The sequence below is a fragment of the Dermochelys coriacea genome, chromosome 1, assembly GCF_009764565.3.
Source record: "Dermochelys coriacea isolate rDerCor1 chromosome 1, rDerCor1.pri.v4, whole genome shotgun sequence".
Taxonomy (NCBI): domain Eukaryota; kingdom Metazoa; phylum Chordata; order Testudines; family Dermochelyidae; genus Dermochelys; species Dermochelys coriacea.
In genome coordinates, this window is record NC_050068.2 from 99,282,358 (window position 1) to 99,298,312 (window position 15,955).

Consider the following 15,955-nt stretch of genomic DNA (forward strand, 5'->3'; position numbering starts at 1 on the left):
TCCCTGCGTCAGGATCCTGAACTCAACCAACTCATGGTCACTGCCTCCCAGATTCCCATCCACTTTTGCTTCCCCCACTAATTCTACCCGGTTTGTGAGCAGCAGGTCAAGAAAAGCGCTCCCCCTAGTTGGCTCCTCTAGCACTTGCACCAGGAAATTGTCCCCTACGCTTTCCAAAAACTTCCTGGATTGTCTATGCACCGCTGTATTGCTCTCCCAGCAGATATCAGGAAAATTAAAGTCACCCATGAGAATCAGGGCATGCGATCTAGTAGCTTCCGTGAGTTGCCGGAAGAAAGCCTCATCCACCTCATCCCCCTGGTCCGGTGGTCTATAGCAGACTCCCACCATGACATCACTCTTGTTGCACACACTTCTAAACTTAATCCAGAGACACTCAGGTTTTTCCACAGTTTCGTACCGGAGCTCTGAGCAGTCATACTGCTCCCTTACATACAGTGCTACTCCCCCACCTTTTCTGCCCTGGGCTTTTACCCTTCTGCACCAAACCAACACAGAAAGCTCGGCAGGAGATCAGCACAGGGCCAGCCTTCGGGATGGGCGACCATCCAGGGTGCTGTGGTCGGCGGGTGGCGCCATGCATCAGTGCAGTGGCGAGCACTGCTGTTGTAGTGTCAGGAACTGCTCCTGGCTGGTAGAGGAGCACCACATTGGAGGCTGCCCAAATTTTTCCCTGCTTCCTTCCAATGCAGGAACATGGGGGGGGAGGGCGGTGATGCACAGATCCTCCCCCCCAAACATTCCTCCATGTCCCCCTGTGGCCAGTGAAGTGGGAAGCAAGGAACAAAGCCAGGGTTCCCTGCATCCAAGTCACTTTCCCCACCTGGGCTGCGCGGTGAGGTGAGCATCAAGGGCTGCTGCTCTCCTGCCCTCCCCGTACACAGCTCAGAAAGTGACCTGGATGCAGGGAGCCCTGGTGTTGCTCCTCGCTTCCCCCCCTCACAGCTTCCTACGTGTGTGCAGAGGAGCAGTGTTCTGGGTGGGAGTGAGCAGCAATGCCAGCTGCTCCATGCATCCAAGTCAGTTTCCCCATGGGAGCGCAGGAGGGGGGTACATAGGTTAGGGACAATGGGGGGGCGCCACACCCACATAAGACAGAGGCACCAAAATATAAGTTTGTCTAGGGCACCATTTTACCTAAGGTCACCCTGCAAGCCAAACACCTCAGACAATTGCTCTCCCACTGTTTCATACACCTGAAGTGTTTACCATGGAGTCATTTAACTTGTGCCACTATTTTCTTCCTGCTTGTTTCCTTACAGCCTGTTAAATTAAACCAATCTATTCATACAGTTAATACTCCAATAACTAGGTCAACATACAGTATTCAAAAATTAGAGCAGCTCCATGTCTGTCACATAAATATCACCATAATTGCAAAAGCAGGAAGGCAAATTTTGTGCCTAATCTGATCCATTTATATGCCAATTTTCTAAGGTTGAATTAAACCAATATCAACTGAACCCTAAGGCGATAGCAGCTGGAACAAAAAATTACTAAATAAAACAAAGGAATATGTAAATGCAATACAAGAAATTTTCACTCTAGCTTAAGTTATGAAATGTCATCCCTGCCTTAAATTATTTTTCCTATTTCTCTGCACACTCACATTTGGATTTATATAACTAATCTGAGTTAATTGCAGTTTAAGGATTTTTGTTTTTATGGCTTATTTTATTTTGTACTGTTAATACTGATTTTAGTGCAAGACAAGCTGATTTTTTCCAAGTCAAAAAACAATTTTTTTCAGTGTTTAATTACTTGTGGAATGAGACCAATGGTTCAAAAATGGCTGATAGCGAGGATCTGACTGAGGCTGTTTAAGGAAGCCATTCTTTTTATATCAGCTTTTACTTACTTACACAGACACAGACACACACACTTTCAAAATATACAACGACAGGTTTCAGAGTAGCAGCCGTGTTAGTCTGTATTCGCAAAAAGAAAAGGAGTACTTGTGGCACCTTAGAGACTAACAAATTTATTAGAGCATAAGCTTTCGTGAGCTACAGCTCACTTCATCGGATGCAGTGAGCTGTAGCTCACGAAAGCTTATGCTCTAATAAATTTGTTAGTCTCTAAGGTGCCAAAAATATACAACATAACTACTAAAGGTAGGGGATACATTTTCTAAATTACTCAAGGTATTTGAGGAGAATGATCAAAATTTTCAGCATCTACTCCTATCATCAGAAAGCCCCTATTCCCTGCATCAGATTAAGTCTTTTGTTATAGTCAGAACATAGGGAGGAAAAAAAAAAGGGCCAAGATGAGTATTAAAAAAATTAAGACTTTTTAAAAAAAAATCAAGCATACCATTGAATTAATTTCTATAATGCCCTGATGAAATCATGAGCTCTCTATAACTGCAACTAGTCTCAATCTAAATACTTAAACAGACATTATAGATTCTCGAACACAAACTTGTATTCATAAATATCCCTTTAAATCTACCCTCAACACACACACACCCACCCACCCTTCCAGCTCTTCTATCTAGCTTGTCAGCAACAGAGAAGCTAATCTGAGCAGTGCACACAGCATTTAAAATAACCTTACAAATCTACCAAAATCACTTTGCAAATTGGTCAGCAACCGGTGCCCACTTCCACCCTGTTGGGTCCAGACACAATACATCTGACGCATATGTGCGTCACCAGTCTGGGGAGTATGAAGAAGATACACAGGAAACCGGTTTTGAGGTGAACTATCAGACAACAACTACAGAGCCTCAAAAAAAACAGAAGACATTTAGAAAGCAATTAGTTCTCCCATAAAGATTTTTCTTCTAGCATACTCTCCTACCCCTTTCACCAGTTTAGTTTACTATAGTAGTGTACTTCCTAAAAAACCCACTCCTATAAGTTCATTTGAAAATGAAAAATTTAAACCTGCATGGGGGTTTTTTTAACATACCAATAGTCATAAGGTTTCTTTTTTCCAAATATTATAGTAATCTGTCTTGGTCATTTCAAGTAAGATAAGTACCTTATAAGATCTAATAAACAGCAAACTGTAGTCTATGGGCACATGTAAACCCTCTATCATGAGTCAAAGCTTCTTCAAAGCTATATCAGTACAAATCTATAAAACATTTAAGCTTTTGTATCTACGCTTGTATGCACACGTGTAATGCATGACATTCCAGCAAATGCATTGTCCACAATATTAAATTCATTTTATACAATAGATATTAGATACACATTATCATTTGGATTTTTAATTTCACTAATTGAAAACTATGTTAAACAAGTCAGTATTTACCAGGGATGAATGAATCAGGAGTCCTGAATCCTCGTTGGTCAAACTGTGTGCTGTATACTCAAGGACATTATTTTCTCCTTGATGTTTGCAAATATAAGCACAGTTTCTTTCAAAAACTGTACGAATGCCTTTAAACAGAACCACACTAGTAGTGCAACCCATTCCAAACGTGTTTAATTTGCGTTTCTAGCAACCCTGGCTCCATTTGCAAAATGTCTTCCTTTGCTCCACAGGAACAATTATTTTTTAGATCATCTTCAGGTCCAGGATCAAGTACCTCACTAAAATAAAAGCCACCAGCTTCTATAATGCAATCTTGTTTAGTTAAACAGGAGACTGCCAAAAATCCAGCCTTATAAAATAAAATAGGAAGGTGATGGAAAAACAAAATGACAGTTCAGATGCAAAAAACTCTCTCAAATAGGATGCTTTCACCATATGCTATTCCTGTATGATACAGCTGAAAAAGTATTCCATATAGTTAAAAAATAGTTTCCGATTCTTGTTTTTCAAAGATCTTCAGAACATATCCAAGATAAAAAGAAATTGCGAAGATAGTGCTGCAGTTTCTGCTGCTAGCCACAAAGAGCCTTCATCTGCTGCAAGAAAGAACTCTCCCAGAATGCTTAGCAGAGTTCGTACAAGCAAATGCTTCTTTACTTGACCTAAATATGCTTTTTGTTGTTTAATACTGCCCTTCAAAACTGAGGAGGAGAAAAAAAAAGTCAAGTGAGGAAAATTATTAGACTACAGCTGCTATGGAAACATGCTACTTGTTACTGTATAAACATATTTCGAACAAGCCTATGCCTGAATTGATAATAGCTAGCTTATAGCTATCCACAAGGGAACAGAAGATTGACACAGAAGTCTTTTCACTTCTCTCCTCCTTTGTATGAGAAACTGTTAGTAAGTTCCAAGGTTGCTCAAACAATTTGTATAGTGGGAGTGCAGAGAGCCTTTGAACCAAACTGTAAATTGTATCTGATGAAAACCACTTCAAGCCAAGGGATGTTGCCACACCCTTAGTTCCAGCACCTATGATAAGTTCCAGTCTACTAGAAAATGACTGTTTAGTTCTCAATGGCTAACAGTCAATAGTCATGCAAAAAAAGAGAAGATGGCCAAATGATTATCTAGTTCAGATGAACATCTACTTCTGGAACAAAAATATAGTATGAAATTCTAAATACTACACAAAATCCTTGGTTACATAATGCATTATATCATGTATAGAGTCCTAACACAATTCATCATAACAGTCAACGCTCCCATTCCACAACCTGTTTTGGTGTCTTTATGAATGATAATGTGAAAATGCCCTTAAATGATGCTGAAAATCAGAAAAGTTGTTCTTGCGTACGTCACCATTATGTAATTTTCACAAGTTGAAAATGCAGACTTATTAGAAATCAAGACAAAACACATTGAAATGTGGAGTGACAATCTCAAAATTACTGTATGTCAGAATCAAGCTTATTTTATGTTAGTCTGTGAAATGAGAGCAAATGTTTTTAATTTTGAATTAAAAGCTATGGATTTTATCCTGAAACTGGAGGAAAGCTTGTAGTTTGAACAGGTGAATAAGGGACTGTTTGAGGCTTTTAGCATCAGGAAGGTATAGCAGTTGGTTCTCGTTTTTAGTATCTCACAGGTTGCTGAGGCTTTTGTTAACACTTGTGGGGTTGGGTTAGGAATGGGGGAGGGAGGTACACCAAGAAATGAATCCTTTTCCTGCCCTTTGTAGAGGCAGTTTAAGGGGACTGAATTCTTATTCTACATCTCAGCAACTAATGGTTCCCACTGCACTCAAACCAAATATCCAAAAATTACTGGCACATTAGTTAGATGTTTCTGCTAAAAATTGATCCATAGTGAAATAGTTAACATTGCTATGTAAAGATATTTTTCAAAGTTTTCCAGCAAGTGACTCAGGCTCTGCTGAGGCATGTCACATGACAGAAATAAAAAAATGTCTAGAGCATTTTCTAGCCATGAAGCACTTCAGAGGTAGACAAGCATCATCCCCATTTTATAGATGAGCAAACTAAGGAACAGCTCTAAACCATGGTTGCTGGAGTCAATCCGAGACTGGTAATTATTAATTGTAGAGGTGGAAATCTATCTTCAGGGAGATATGCCAGGGCTCATTTTCAGTGGATCAAAGCTCCTGAGAATTCTATCATCTATGACAAAATTAGACAATTTCTAGTAGTTCATTAGAAGATGAAGTTAGATGCATAGCTAGAGAATATACTTCAGGGCTGTAGAGACATCCTGATGGCATTTGTCTCTGATTAGCCAATCATCTAGGTATAGACAGACCTAGATTCCTGCAGAAGATCTGCTGCCACTATGGCTAGGAATTTTGTGAAGAGTGCTCTGGAGAAAGGAACAGTAAGGCCTTGTACTGACTGAGTGGGCCCCACTACAAATCACAGGTACATTCTGTGGGCCAAATGGATGGCAAATGTGGAAGTACACATCCTGCAATTCAAGAACCACACACTAATTTTGAGACTGAAGAAAGGGCATAATTAAATCTAGTGTTATCATCCTGAACCTGAGACTGTATATATATTTGTTTAATCTCAGCTATAGGATAGAATGGGATGAAGACCCATCCTTTTCTCTTCAGGATAAAGAAATATTGGGGAGCTGAAACTTTTCACTATTCTCTAGAGATGCTTTCTCTATGGTTCCTAGGCAGAGCACTGAAGCCACTTATTTTAGTTGGCTCTCATGAGAATGGCCCTTGAAGAGGGCCAGGAAATAGTTAGGGTAGACATGGTTAACAACTTTTAGCTCACATGGGTCAGTTATTGCAGATCAAGCCCAGTGTAAAGATGCAAGGCAACAACCAAAAATAGGGATTGGTTCTTGAGAGGGTTTTGGTATGCTCTCGATGCTCACGTCAAAATGTGCTGCCTAGAAACAGGTGTAGGGAGACTGTCAAGGAAGACAATCTCCTCTTCCTGGAGTGTCTGGGGTTCTTCCTCTGCGAATAGTTGGAAGGTCTACTTTGAAAGTAGAAAGATGCCCGTCTGTCTGCATTTGGTACCTGAAGGGCTTGTGGTTCAAACCTTATGTAAATACACACACTCATTAGCCATAATGTAGCACTGGAATCCTTGAGGAAATGTAAAGAGTTATCTGTGGGCTAACTGAAGATTTCTGTTCCCTCAAAGGGCAAATCCTCAACGGTGAACTGCACCTTTTTCGGGAGGTCTGAGGCTTGCAATCACTAAGTCCTGTGCATGAACACTGCAGTGGCCATAGACCTAAGAAGGGTCAAAATCTAACTTGGATAAGTCAAATATAAGGAACACCAAGTGGTAGCAGTTTACCATGACTCGTTCTGTCAGACTGCCACAGGTAGTAAGAGGGAATCAAGGGACAGTTGAGGCTACTTTGCAAGATACAGGTATGGCTCAACTGACACTTTTATTCAAAAGATTCCAATCTCATGTGCATAAGGCCCACCTGCATTGAGAATGGTATCCACACTGATATACAAAGTAAAAATACCAACTGACCACACAAAAGTGATCTTAAATATCAGAACTTATGGCTTAAAGACATTAGCCATTAAAATTTCAGAAAATTCCATCTTTTCATATCAAGTCCCATTCAATATAGGAGTAAAACTGATTCACAGTTTTATCGCATTTTCGTTCACTGATACCTTATCAGGAATTCCCTCTGCATAACTACTTGTCAGTAAATCATGCACCAGCAGCTAAGGGTCAACTGCAGGCTCTACACTATAATGGAATTTAAAAATAACAGTGGCATCCTATAGCTCTTGAAGTATGTGTCCATAGCCAGCCTAACTCTAAAACATTTTCCACATATTAAATGACAAGCACAAAAATGTAGCATTGTCTTGAGAACGTTACTTTTATTTCAGAGTATACTATTTCAGTCCTAAAGTATGCACAGTGCACTCCATCTAGTGGTTAAGCTACATCCATTTTTTAAGTTTTGTCCTAGCTTTCAGATGTTTATTGCAGGCTATTCACAGCAAGACAGAATTATTAGAACAATGAGTAACCTATTAGATTATTATATAAAATCTACAGAATAAATGTGACAATTATAAGACAACAATTCAATCACGGTGCTCTACAGAGAGGCCACAGGAACAAGTCTTGAGTGAGTTATCTTAGCAATCAGAATTCCCATGCATAAATTAGCCCCAACATTCTTTTACTGAAAACGGACATCATAAATTGGAAAAGGAAGTCCATTGTTACCCCAGCATAACAACTGACTAGCAATTTTTGCCGACTCCCTAAGATAAACTATCCAAGCATAGTGCTCAGTAAGGGCGGTTAACTAATATTTTAAAGAAACCACAGAGTAAAACCCTAAAATTGTACCAATACTACTTAGATTTCTCCCCAACATAGAGCTTTTTTTTTTTTTTTTGAGTAATTAAGGTTGCTCAAAGTTGTTCATCATTTACCTAAAAACCTGAAAATAAATGGAGCAAACTGTTAACAGAATAGATTCCTGATGTCATTTGTGTACACAATCTCACTTCTACCTAGCCACAAATACCCAATCTTGCATGAAGGTCCAGTCACACCTACTTATCAAATGTAACAGCAGATGTGCAGGTGTAATTAAAACCCCAGTGTCCTATTGAAGTGTCTCAATCTTTCCAGACTACAGTACCCCTTTCAGGAGACTGACTTGTCTTGCATACCTCAAGTTTCACCTCACTTAAAAACTACTTGCTTACAAAAAAATCAGACAAAAATACAAAAAAAAGTGTCACAGCACACTATTTGTGAAAAATTGCTTACTTTCTAATTTTTACTTTATAACTATAAAACAAATCAATTGGAATATAAATATTATACTTGTATTTCAATGTATAGTATATACAGCACTATAAACAAGTGATTGGCCATATGAAATTTTAGTTTGCACTGACTTTGCTTTTTACGTAGCCTGTTGCGAGTTGATGTAGCCCCTGGAAGATCTCCGTGTACTCCCAGGGGTACTTATTCCTGGTTGAGAACCAACTGTCCTATTGTGGGAGTAATGCTGCATGGAATAAATTCTATGAACTGAAACATATGCGATTGTCTAGAGGAAAAGGCATAGATAAGTCATTATAACGGGTTGGTTTTGTGAGATTCTTATAATCCCTGGAGCAACCCTCAATCTGTTTAAAGTTCATGTGTGTGTGGAATTTGCAGTGGTCTTATCTAATTACCTAAAAAGGAAGACTACAATATCTAGTTGATACCAGTGCAAACAATAAGAAGTATGAATGAAATCTGTGTTGGTAGTTAGGCTTTTTTCTGTTGCATTTGAAGGAGCAGATGTTACAGAACTACATAAACCAGGTGGGGTATTTTTACTGTTTAACAGTTTTCTAAAAAAAAATATTTTCATGGCTAATATTCTTGGGTTTTTAAAAATAAGGGTTTAGGTGTTATGTTATTGAGAGGTGGACAGGAAAGAGGAAGTTACTAACCTTGTGCAGTAATGCGGGTTCTTCGAAATGTGTGTACCTGTGGGTGATCCACTTCAGGTGTCACTGCACCCTTGCACCATAGATGGGAGACTGTTAGTAGCAGAGCTCAGTCAGGGAATATGTGCACAGTAGTCTCACAGTGCTGTTCTCGCCTCATCTAGCGCGTGCATGACCTGACACTTCCTTCTCTACCCCAGAGCTCAATTAGTGAGCTCCAAAGTAGAGGGGAGAAAGGTGGGTAGTGGAGCACCCACACAGACACAGATCTTGAAGAACCCCGATTACTGCACAAGGTGAGTAACTTCCTCCTCTTCTAGTAGCGTCTCTGTGAGTGCTCCACTTCACGTGACAGTAGAGCAGTGCTCCACTGTGGATGGAAGGGACTTCAGATTTGCGTGTGTTGTTGCAGACAACACAGTAAGGCCTAATGCAACATCTGACATAGAACACCGAGTGATGGCAGAGTGTTTTGCAAAGGTATGCTCAGAGGCCCAGGTGGCAGCCTTGCATGTGTCTGTTAGAGGGACAACGTGAGATCGGATCCCTTGTGGGGGCTCCTTGTTATGCAGTCAATAGCAAAAATGGATACACATAGATATCTATTTAGATAGTCTCTGGGTTGATACTGCACATCTTTTGGAGCATTGTTGTGCAAAAAAATAACAACAGTTTTGGAGATTTCCAGAAGGATTTGGTTCTGTTTAAATAAAATGCTATGACTTGCCTGAGGCTGAGCAAATGTAGGATGGCCTCTTGAGTCCCCGTGTGGTTCTGGGTAAAACATGGCAAGCTGTATGGGTTTTTTTATGAAAGGATGTCGATATTTTAGGCAACATTTTTGGGTGTGGTTGCAACGTGACCACGTCTTTAGCGAAGACGGTGTAAGGGAGCTTGGCCATCACTTCCCCAACCTCGCTGACTTGTCTGGCTAAAGTGATCACAATTAAGAACACAACTTTCATGGACAGATGAAGTGAGCAGGTCACTAAAGTTTCAAAACGGGCTCTGGTGAGGCATTCAAGTACAAGGTTCAAGTCCCAGGGGGGGTGTAGGTTGTTGGACTTCCAGGTAAATGATCTGTATACCACAGAGGAAGCGTTCGGTGATCAGGTGTGCAAAGACTGAAGTTCCATCCAACTGACAGTGAAAGGCTGTGATAGCTGCTAGGTGTACTTTGATTGAGCTCATAGATAAGCCCGATTCTTTCAGTTCCAGTATGTTGTACAGTATGGTCAGGATAGGTGCCATGACTGCAGTTAAGTGTTTTTGTTGGCACTATAATCTCTTCCATTTTTGGAGCTAAGTAGTGGAAGTGGTGGATCTCCTACTATTTAATAAAACGTTTCACTCTTTTTAAGCAGGCTATTTTTGTCGTGTTGGAACCATGTAGGAGCCATGCTCGGAGGTGAAGTTTCTCCCAATTTGGTTGGAGAGTCCAGCCTTTGTTCTGTGAGAGGAGATCCGCCCACAAAGGAAGAGTTCATGGAGTGCATACTGCCAAGTGCAGAAGGTAAGGGAACCAAGTCTGTCTGGACCAGGTTGGAACAATCAATATGACATGGGCCCTGTCGGTCCGTATCTTGCAAATGACTCGGAGTATTAGAGATATCAGTGGGAATGCGTACGAGTGCTGAGTCCCATTTGATGAGGAAGGTACCCCTATTGACTGGGATGCTAGTCCTGCCCTGGAGCAGAAAAGAGGGCACACTTGTCGTTTGTTGCTGACACAAGCAAGTCTACAGATGGAAAGCTCCACTTTTAAAATATCAATTGGAGGACACTATTGTAGATTTCCCATTTGTGTTCCTGGAAGAAATGTCTGCTTATTGTGGCCACCATTGTGTTCTGGCACCCCATGAGATAAGATGCCAAGATGGTTACGTTGTGGTATATGCACCAATTCCACAGTTTCATGGCTTTGGCGCATAGTGAATGGGAGCAAGCTCCTCCTTGGCGATTGATATAGAAAATGCATGCTAGGTTGTCAGTCAGTATCCAGATTGACTCATTCCATATGATCATAAGGAAGTGTCTACGTATTGTATACCGCCTAGAGTTCTATGAAACTGATGTGAAGTCGTGTTTCCGTCATCGACCACCTGCCTTGTATGGTGTGCTGGTCCAGGTGAGCATCCCAGCCTACCAATGATGCATCTGTAGTAATTAGTGATGGTTGATCCTGCTGGAAAAGGATCCCAGTGCAGACATTTTCTGGTTTCGCCCACCACTTTAGTGATACAATCACCTTCGATGGTACCATTAATCTTTTGTTTAGACTATTTGATGGGGACGTATACTGTGCTCAGCCAGCCCTGTAGGCAATGTATATGCAGTCTTGTGTGTCTTACCACGAATGTCGTGGCCCCCATGTGACCCAATAGTTGTCGACAAGTTCTGGTGAACATTTGAGGGCTGCTAGTGACTGTTGAGATGAGGCTTCCCCTTCATTCACAAGGCTTATTACCCTTCCAAAGAAAGCTATTCGGTTGATGTGACACAATTTGTTCTTGACAAATCCATGTTGACTGTTACTTATCACCTTATTATCTTGTAGATGTTTGCAAATTGATTATTTGCTCGCTCCATTATCTTTCCAGGCACTGAAAAGTTAAAGGTTTCAGAGTAGCAGCCGTGTTAGTCTGTATTCGCAAAAAGAAAAGGAGTACTTGTGGCACCTTAGAGACTAACAAATTTGTTAGTCTCTAAGGTGCCACAAGTACTCCTTTTCTTTTTTTGAAAAGTTAAACTGACTGGTCTCTAATTCCATGAGTTGTCCTTATTCCCCCTTTTTATATATGGGTGTTATATTTGCCCTTTTCCAGTCTTCTGGAATCTCTCATATTTTCCATAACTTTTCAAAGATAATCGTTAAGGGCTCAGATATATCCTAGAATACTCAGAGCTGACTGAGGAGATATTTCATCAGACCCTGGTGACCTGAAGATATCTAACTTGTCTAAGTAATTTTTAACTTGTTCTTTCCCTATTTGAGTCGCAGATCCTATCTCATTTTCACTGGTATTCATTATGTTGGATGTCCAATCGCTACTAACCTTTTTGGCAAGTCATTTAATACTTCTGCTATTTCCACATTTTCTGTTTTCCCCCTCCCTTTTTTGCATGCCTGTCCTTGATCAAACTGTACCATTCTATACCAATACCAAATGAAAAAGATAACTTTGTTAATGTTTCAAAAGTCTATTTAAAAAAATTAAACAAGTCAAATTTTCAGATACTGGAGCTTAAAATTAGGCCCCTACGCCCATATAAGGGCTCTTGTAAATATCTTTAAGTAAATTAGGAGCACAGGTCTAGCAGAAGCACTACCAATTATCTCATTTTGGATAATGTACCCAACCTTGCTTACATTACTGAGCTATGTCTCAATGCCCCAAACAATCCCACCTTAGCACCCCACAGAATACCTCTAAATATCATAAACCAAGGCAGATGCCAAAATACATAAAAAAAAATAGAGCAGCAGTCCTGCTCCCTTCCAATCTCAAATGCAGAAGATGCTTTACCCCAGAAACCGACACCTTGAGTTTATCCAGAGACGAGAGGCAATGGACAAGAGAAACCTAGGATGCCTAGTATTGTACAGGTTCACAAAGGGAAGCTCAGTCAACTTCCTGGAGAAACTGATGGAACAGCTTCTGCCCAGTGTGGTATTGGAATCCTTCTGATTCCTCACGCTCTGTGACCTCCGCCTCCATACAGACAACACAAAGGATACAAGAGTACTCAATCTCATGACTGACACTGAAGCCACAGGATTCTCCTAGGCTGTATCTAGATCCATATATACAGACAGACATGCTGGTCCTACTTTCAGCCAAGGAGTGAACACTGGAGATAGACCACTCTTCTAGTCTTGCCACTACCTCAAAACAGGCAGAGGTCAGAGCTACAAAGCTGGTCTACCTGCAAGATCCCTTGAACTCTCTACTTCAATCCTAGGAGAATAAGATATCCAAATACAAGGCCTAAGTGCCAATGAGTTAGCGCAATAGGACAAACCACCTGCCTACCGCCATCAACACCTTGGCCCCAAGCCACACATTCCTCCCACACCAATCAAGATGATCACCATAGTTCACAAATTAACTACATAGGTAAAAAGAACACCAGTGAGCGGTGAAGAAAAATACCGAACCCATTGCCAGCAGCACTGTAACTCTTAGGGGGCCATGCCACTGCAGTAAAGAATGCAAAAAACAAGCCTACTACTCTGCAACTCTCAGTAGAAGCACTGTCAGCAGAGCTATTCGGCACTGTGAACTAGCTAACCACTCAGACTGCATAGTCCAAACAGATGCAAGTAACGACACCTGTGAATAGGACATGATCTTATCAAAAGTATACTAACAACTGAAAACAAAAAACTCTGAAGAGAAAATTCCACCTCTGATCAGATTGTATTATAAATTCCACTTCCTCTGTCCCTCACACATCTTAAAAGCTCAAAAGTCCTGGGGAGGGGCGGGGGGAGACGAGGGGAGAGAATACATCCAGAACTTCTGAAGTTAAGCCATAATCCTGATGGCTAGTGAAAGCCGGCCAAAAAAACAATTATGCCCAGTACTAATGGAAATAATCAGTGCCTCCTTCAGAAAAGCGTACCTACCAAGCTCTGAAAAATACAACAGTTTTTAAAATCTTCAAGAAGGGTTGAGTAAAGCTGAGCACCATCCCAGGAGGAATAACCAAACCCACCACCACTCAACATCCTAAGTGCCTTGCAATCAGGATTCAGACAAGAGCAAAGCACAAAGAGCTCAAGTGGCATTGAAAATGTGACCTTACAGCCATTTCTACAATCATAGTGGATCTCAATGTAGCTTTCGACACAGTAACATGGTGTTTGTCATCAGTAGATCTCAAAGCTCCTTAGTGTATTTATCCTCAACACCCCTGTAAGATATAATCCCCATTTTTACAGATGAGGAAAAGAAGCACAGAAAGGCTAAGCGACTTCCCAAGATCACTCAAAAGTCCATGGTTGAGCACATAATTGAACCCAAGTCTCGTGCATTCTAAGCCAGTGCCCTAACCACTGCGTGGACCATCCTTCCTTTCCCACGGACACAAAGTATCAATATGACATATGAATACTACATTCATTCCTCCAGTTGAACTCAGTGATGGGTAACTGCTCCTCCTCTCCAAAAGCCCACACTTGCAGGATTCATTACTATTTTCTCTTTAATTATTAGTAGCCTTGGGGAATTCCCAACTTCTAGTTGATGCATCTGTGATTGATGTCCTTGTTGGGAAGGGGTTTGAGAACCTTACCCTTCCTTATACATTGTTGGGCTATAAACCACCATGTTAGTCCTGCAAGGACATGAAATGATACCCAGATCTTCTTGTCCATCAGGTGTCTTGCTGGGCAGTAGACTGACTTGAGTCAGAGTTGAAGGACACAAGGAACTATGGCAAGTGGTGTCTTGTACGTGCATACCAACGTATGTTGCAACACTCCAATGCCAGTCCATACCATCATAGCTGGTTTTCTTTCAAGTTGTTGTGATAGCAAGCAGGTACATGCTTTCCTCAGGCAGATACACATTCTCCAACCTGAAAACAAAGCTCCTATGAATTCTATCCTCTGATGGGATAAAAGTTTTTCCATAGTTAACTAGGAGACCCAGCTAGGTAAGCAGAGAGCTATCCTAGGCTCATCACCATCTCTTGCTGGGATCTGCCCCAATCAGCCAATCATCCAGGTGAAGGTAAATGTGGATGCGCCATCTTCACAGGTGGACAGGCTGTAAAGGCTCTTGATTCTGTGGGAAGTCCAAATGGCAGTATCTTTTACTGGTACTGATTTGGCCCCACTGTTAATCTCAAGTACATCTTGTTGGTTGGGCAGTTGACTATGTAGAAACACATCCTGCACATTCAAAGCCATGAACCAATGTTGAGCCTGCAGAGATGGAATGACAAAAGCAATTCATGTATTTGCCCAGTCTTCTCAGATCTAAGCTAAGATGAAGACCTTCTTCTAAAAGAGGAAATATCTTAAGTAGAAGCCTCTTCTCCTGCACTGCTGAGGTATCTCCTTGCCAAAGCAACAAAACTTTTTTTTTATAGGCTGCCTTGAGAAAAGTATCTGAAAAGGAATCAGTAAGGAAATAAGATGAGCAAGTGAATAGGTAACAATATGTGATTATGTCCAACACCCTTTTGTCTGATGTGACAGTGGACCAAGCAGCTCCTGAAGGTGATGACAGGCTTTAGAGCCACATAACAGCCTGACACTCATCAAACCTGCTGCCTTTATGAGAGTGCTGAGTGTGCAATGGAGATTCATGATGGGAGTCTCCTGGTTCTGAAATGACCTACATAGATTATTCCAGCAGAAGTAACTTGATCTTAGCATCCCTGGATTTGGGGGTCCTTGAGGACAATGCCCAGCACACCAAGTAACTGATATGGCACTCCCAGAGGGAAGATGCATCAGATGTGTCCCTCAGTGAGTCCATCACAATACAAGCAGGGTTTGAGTCCACCATGAGGCACGGCAGTTGGCATAGAGCACCTTGCCTCACTGTACAGAGGAGGTGTACAGGGAATTACTGGAGGTTTTTTCTTCCCATATCAAATTCAAGGAAGTAACAAGGTGAAGATGAAATTTTTTTCAAAGAATTAGTGAAAAAGGAATGACTGCAGTTTTAAGAAAGTGCTGAGTCAGACACTCACTGAGTTCCATCTCTTGCCACAGGCAAGATGAAGGAATACAGAGGAAGGTGACTGCTACACACTTTATGACCTTGCCCAGGAGCATGTTCAGCCCTGACAGACACAGCTACTCAAAAAATCCAAACAAGTAAAAGGAGTACTTGTGGCACCTTAGAGACTAACCAATTTATTGTCTAAGATGCCACAAGTACTCCTTTTCTTTTTTGCGAATACAGACTAACACGGCTGCTACTCTGAAACCTGTCAAAAAAAATCCAATCTCACATGCATGAAGTGCATGCACACCTTCAGTCAGATGCACATCTACACTGACATGATTCAAAGAAATACAGTTCCACTGTTGATAAAGGTTTCAGAGTAGCAGCCGTGTTAGTCTGTATTCGCAAAAAGAAAAGGAGTACTTGTGGCACCTTAGAGACTAACAAATTTATTAGAGCATAAGCTTTCGTGAGCTACAGCTCACTTCATCGGAGC

The 15,955-nt window shown here is 41.2% G+C and overlaps 1 protein-coding gene across 15 annotated transcripts in view; it reads right to left on the bottom strand.

Annotated features, from left to right (window-relative positions):
* Positions 1-15,955, bottom strand: part of DOCK9 (dedicator of cytokinesis 9) — a 336,811-nt gene that overhangs the window by 292,289 nt on the left and 28,567 nt on the right. For 2 of the 15 annotated variants that reach the window (XM_038385807.2, XM_038385779.2), the window contains exon 1: positions 3,286-4,581. The exons of 5 other annotated variants lie outside the window; for them this stretch is intronic. In XM_038385807.2, the coding sequence (XP_038241735.1) occupies positions 3,286-3,447 (162 nt within the window). In that variant the 5' untranslated portion in view covers positions 3,448-4,581. Of the gene's footprint in view, positions 1-3,285; positions 4,635-15,955 lie in introns of those variants that run through there. 8 more of the 15 variants (XM_043504716.1, XM_038385723.2, XM_043504708.1 and 5 more) reach the window with 7 other exon arrangements.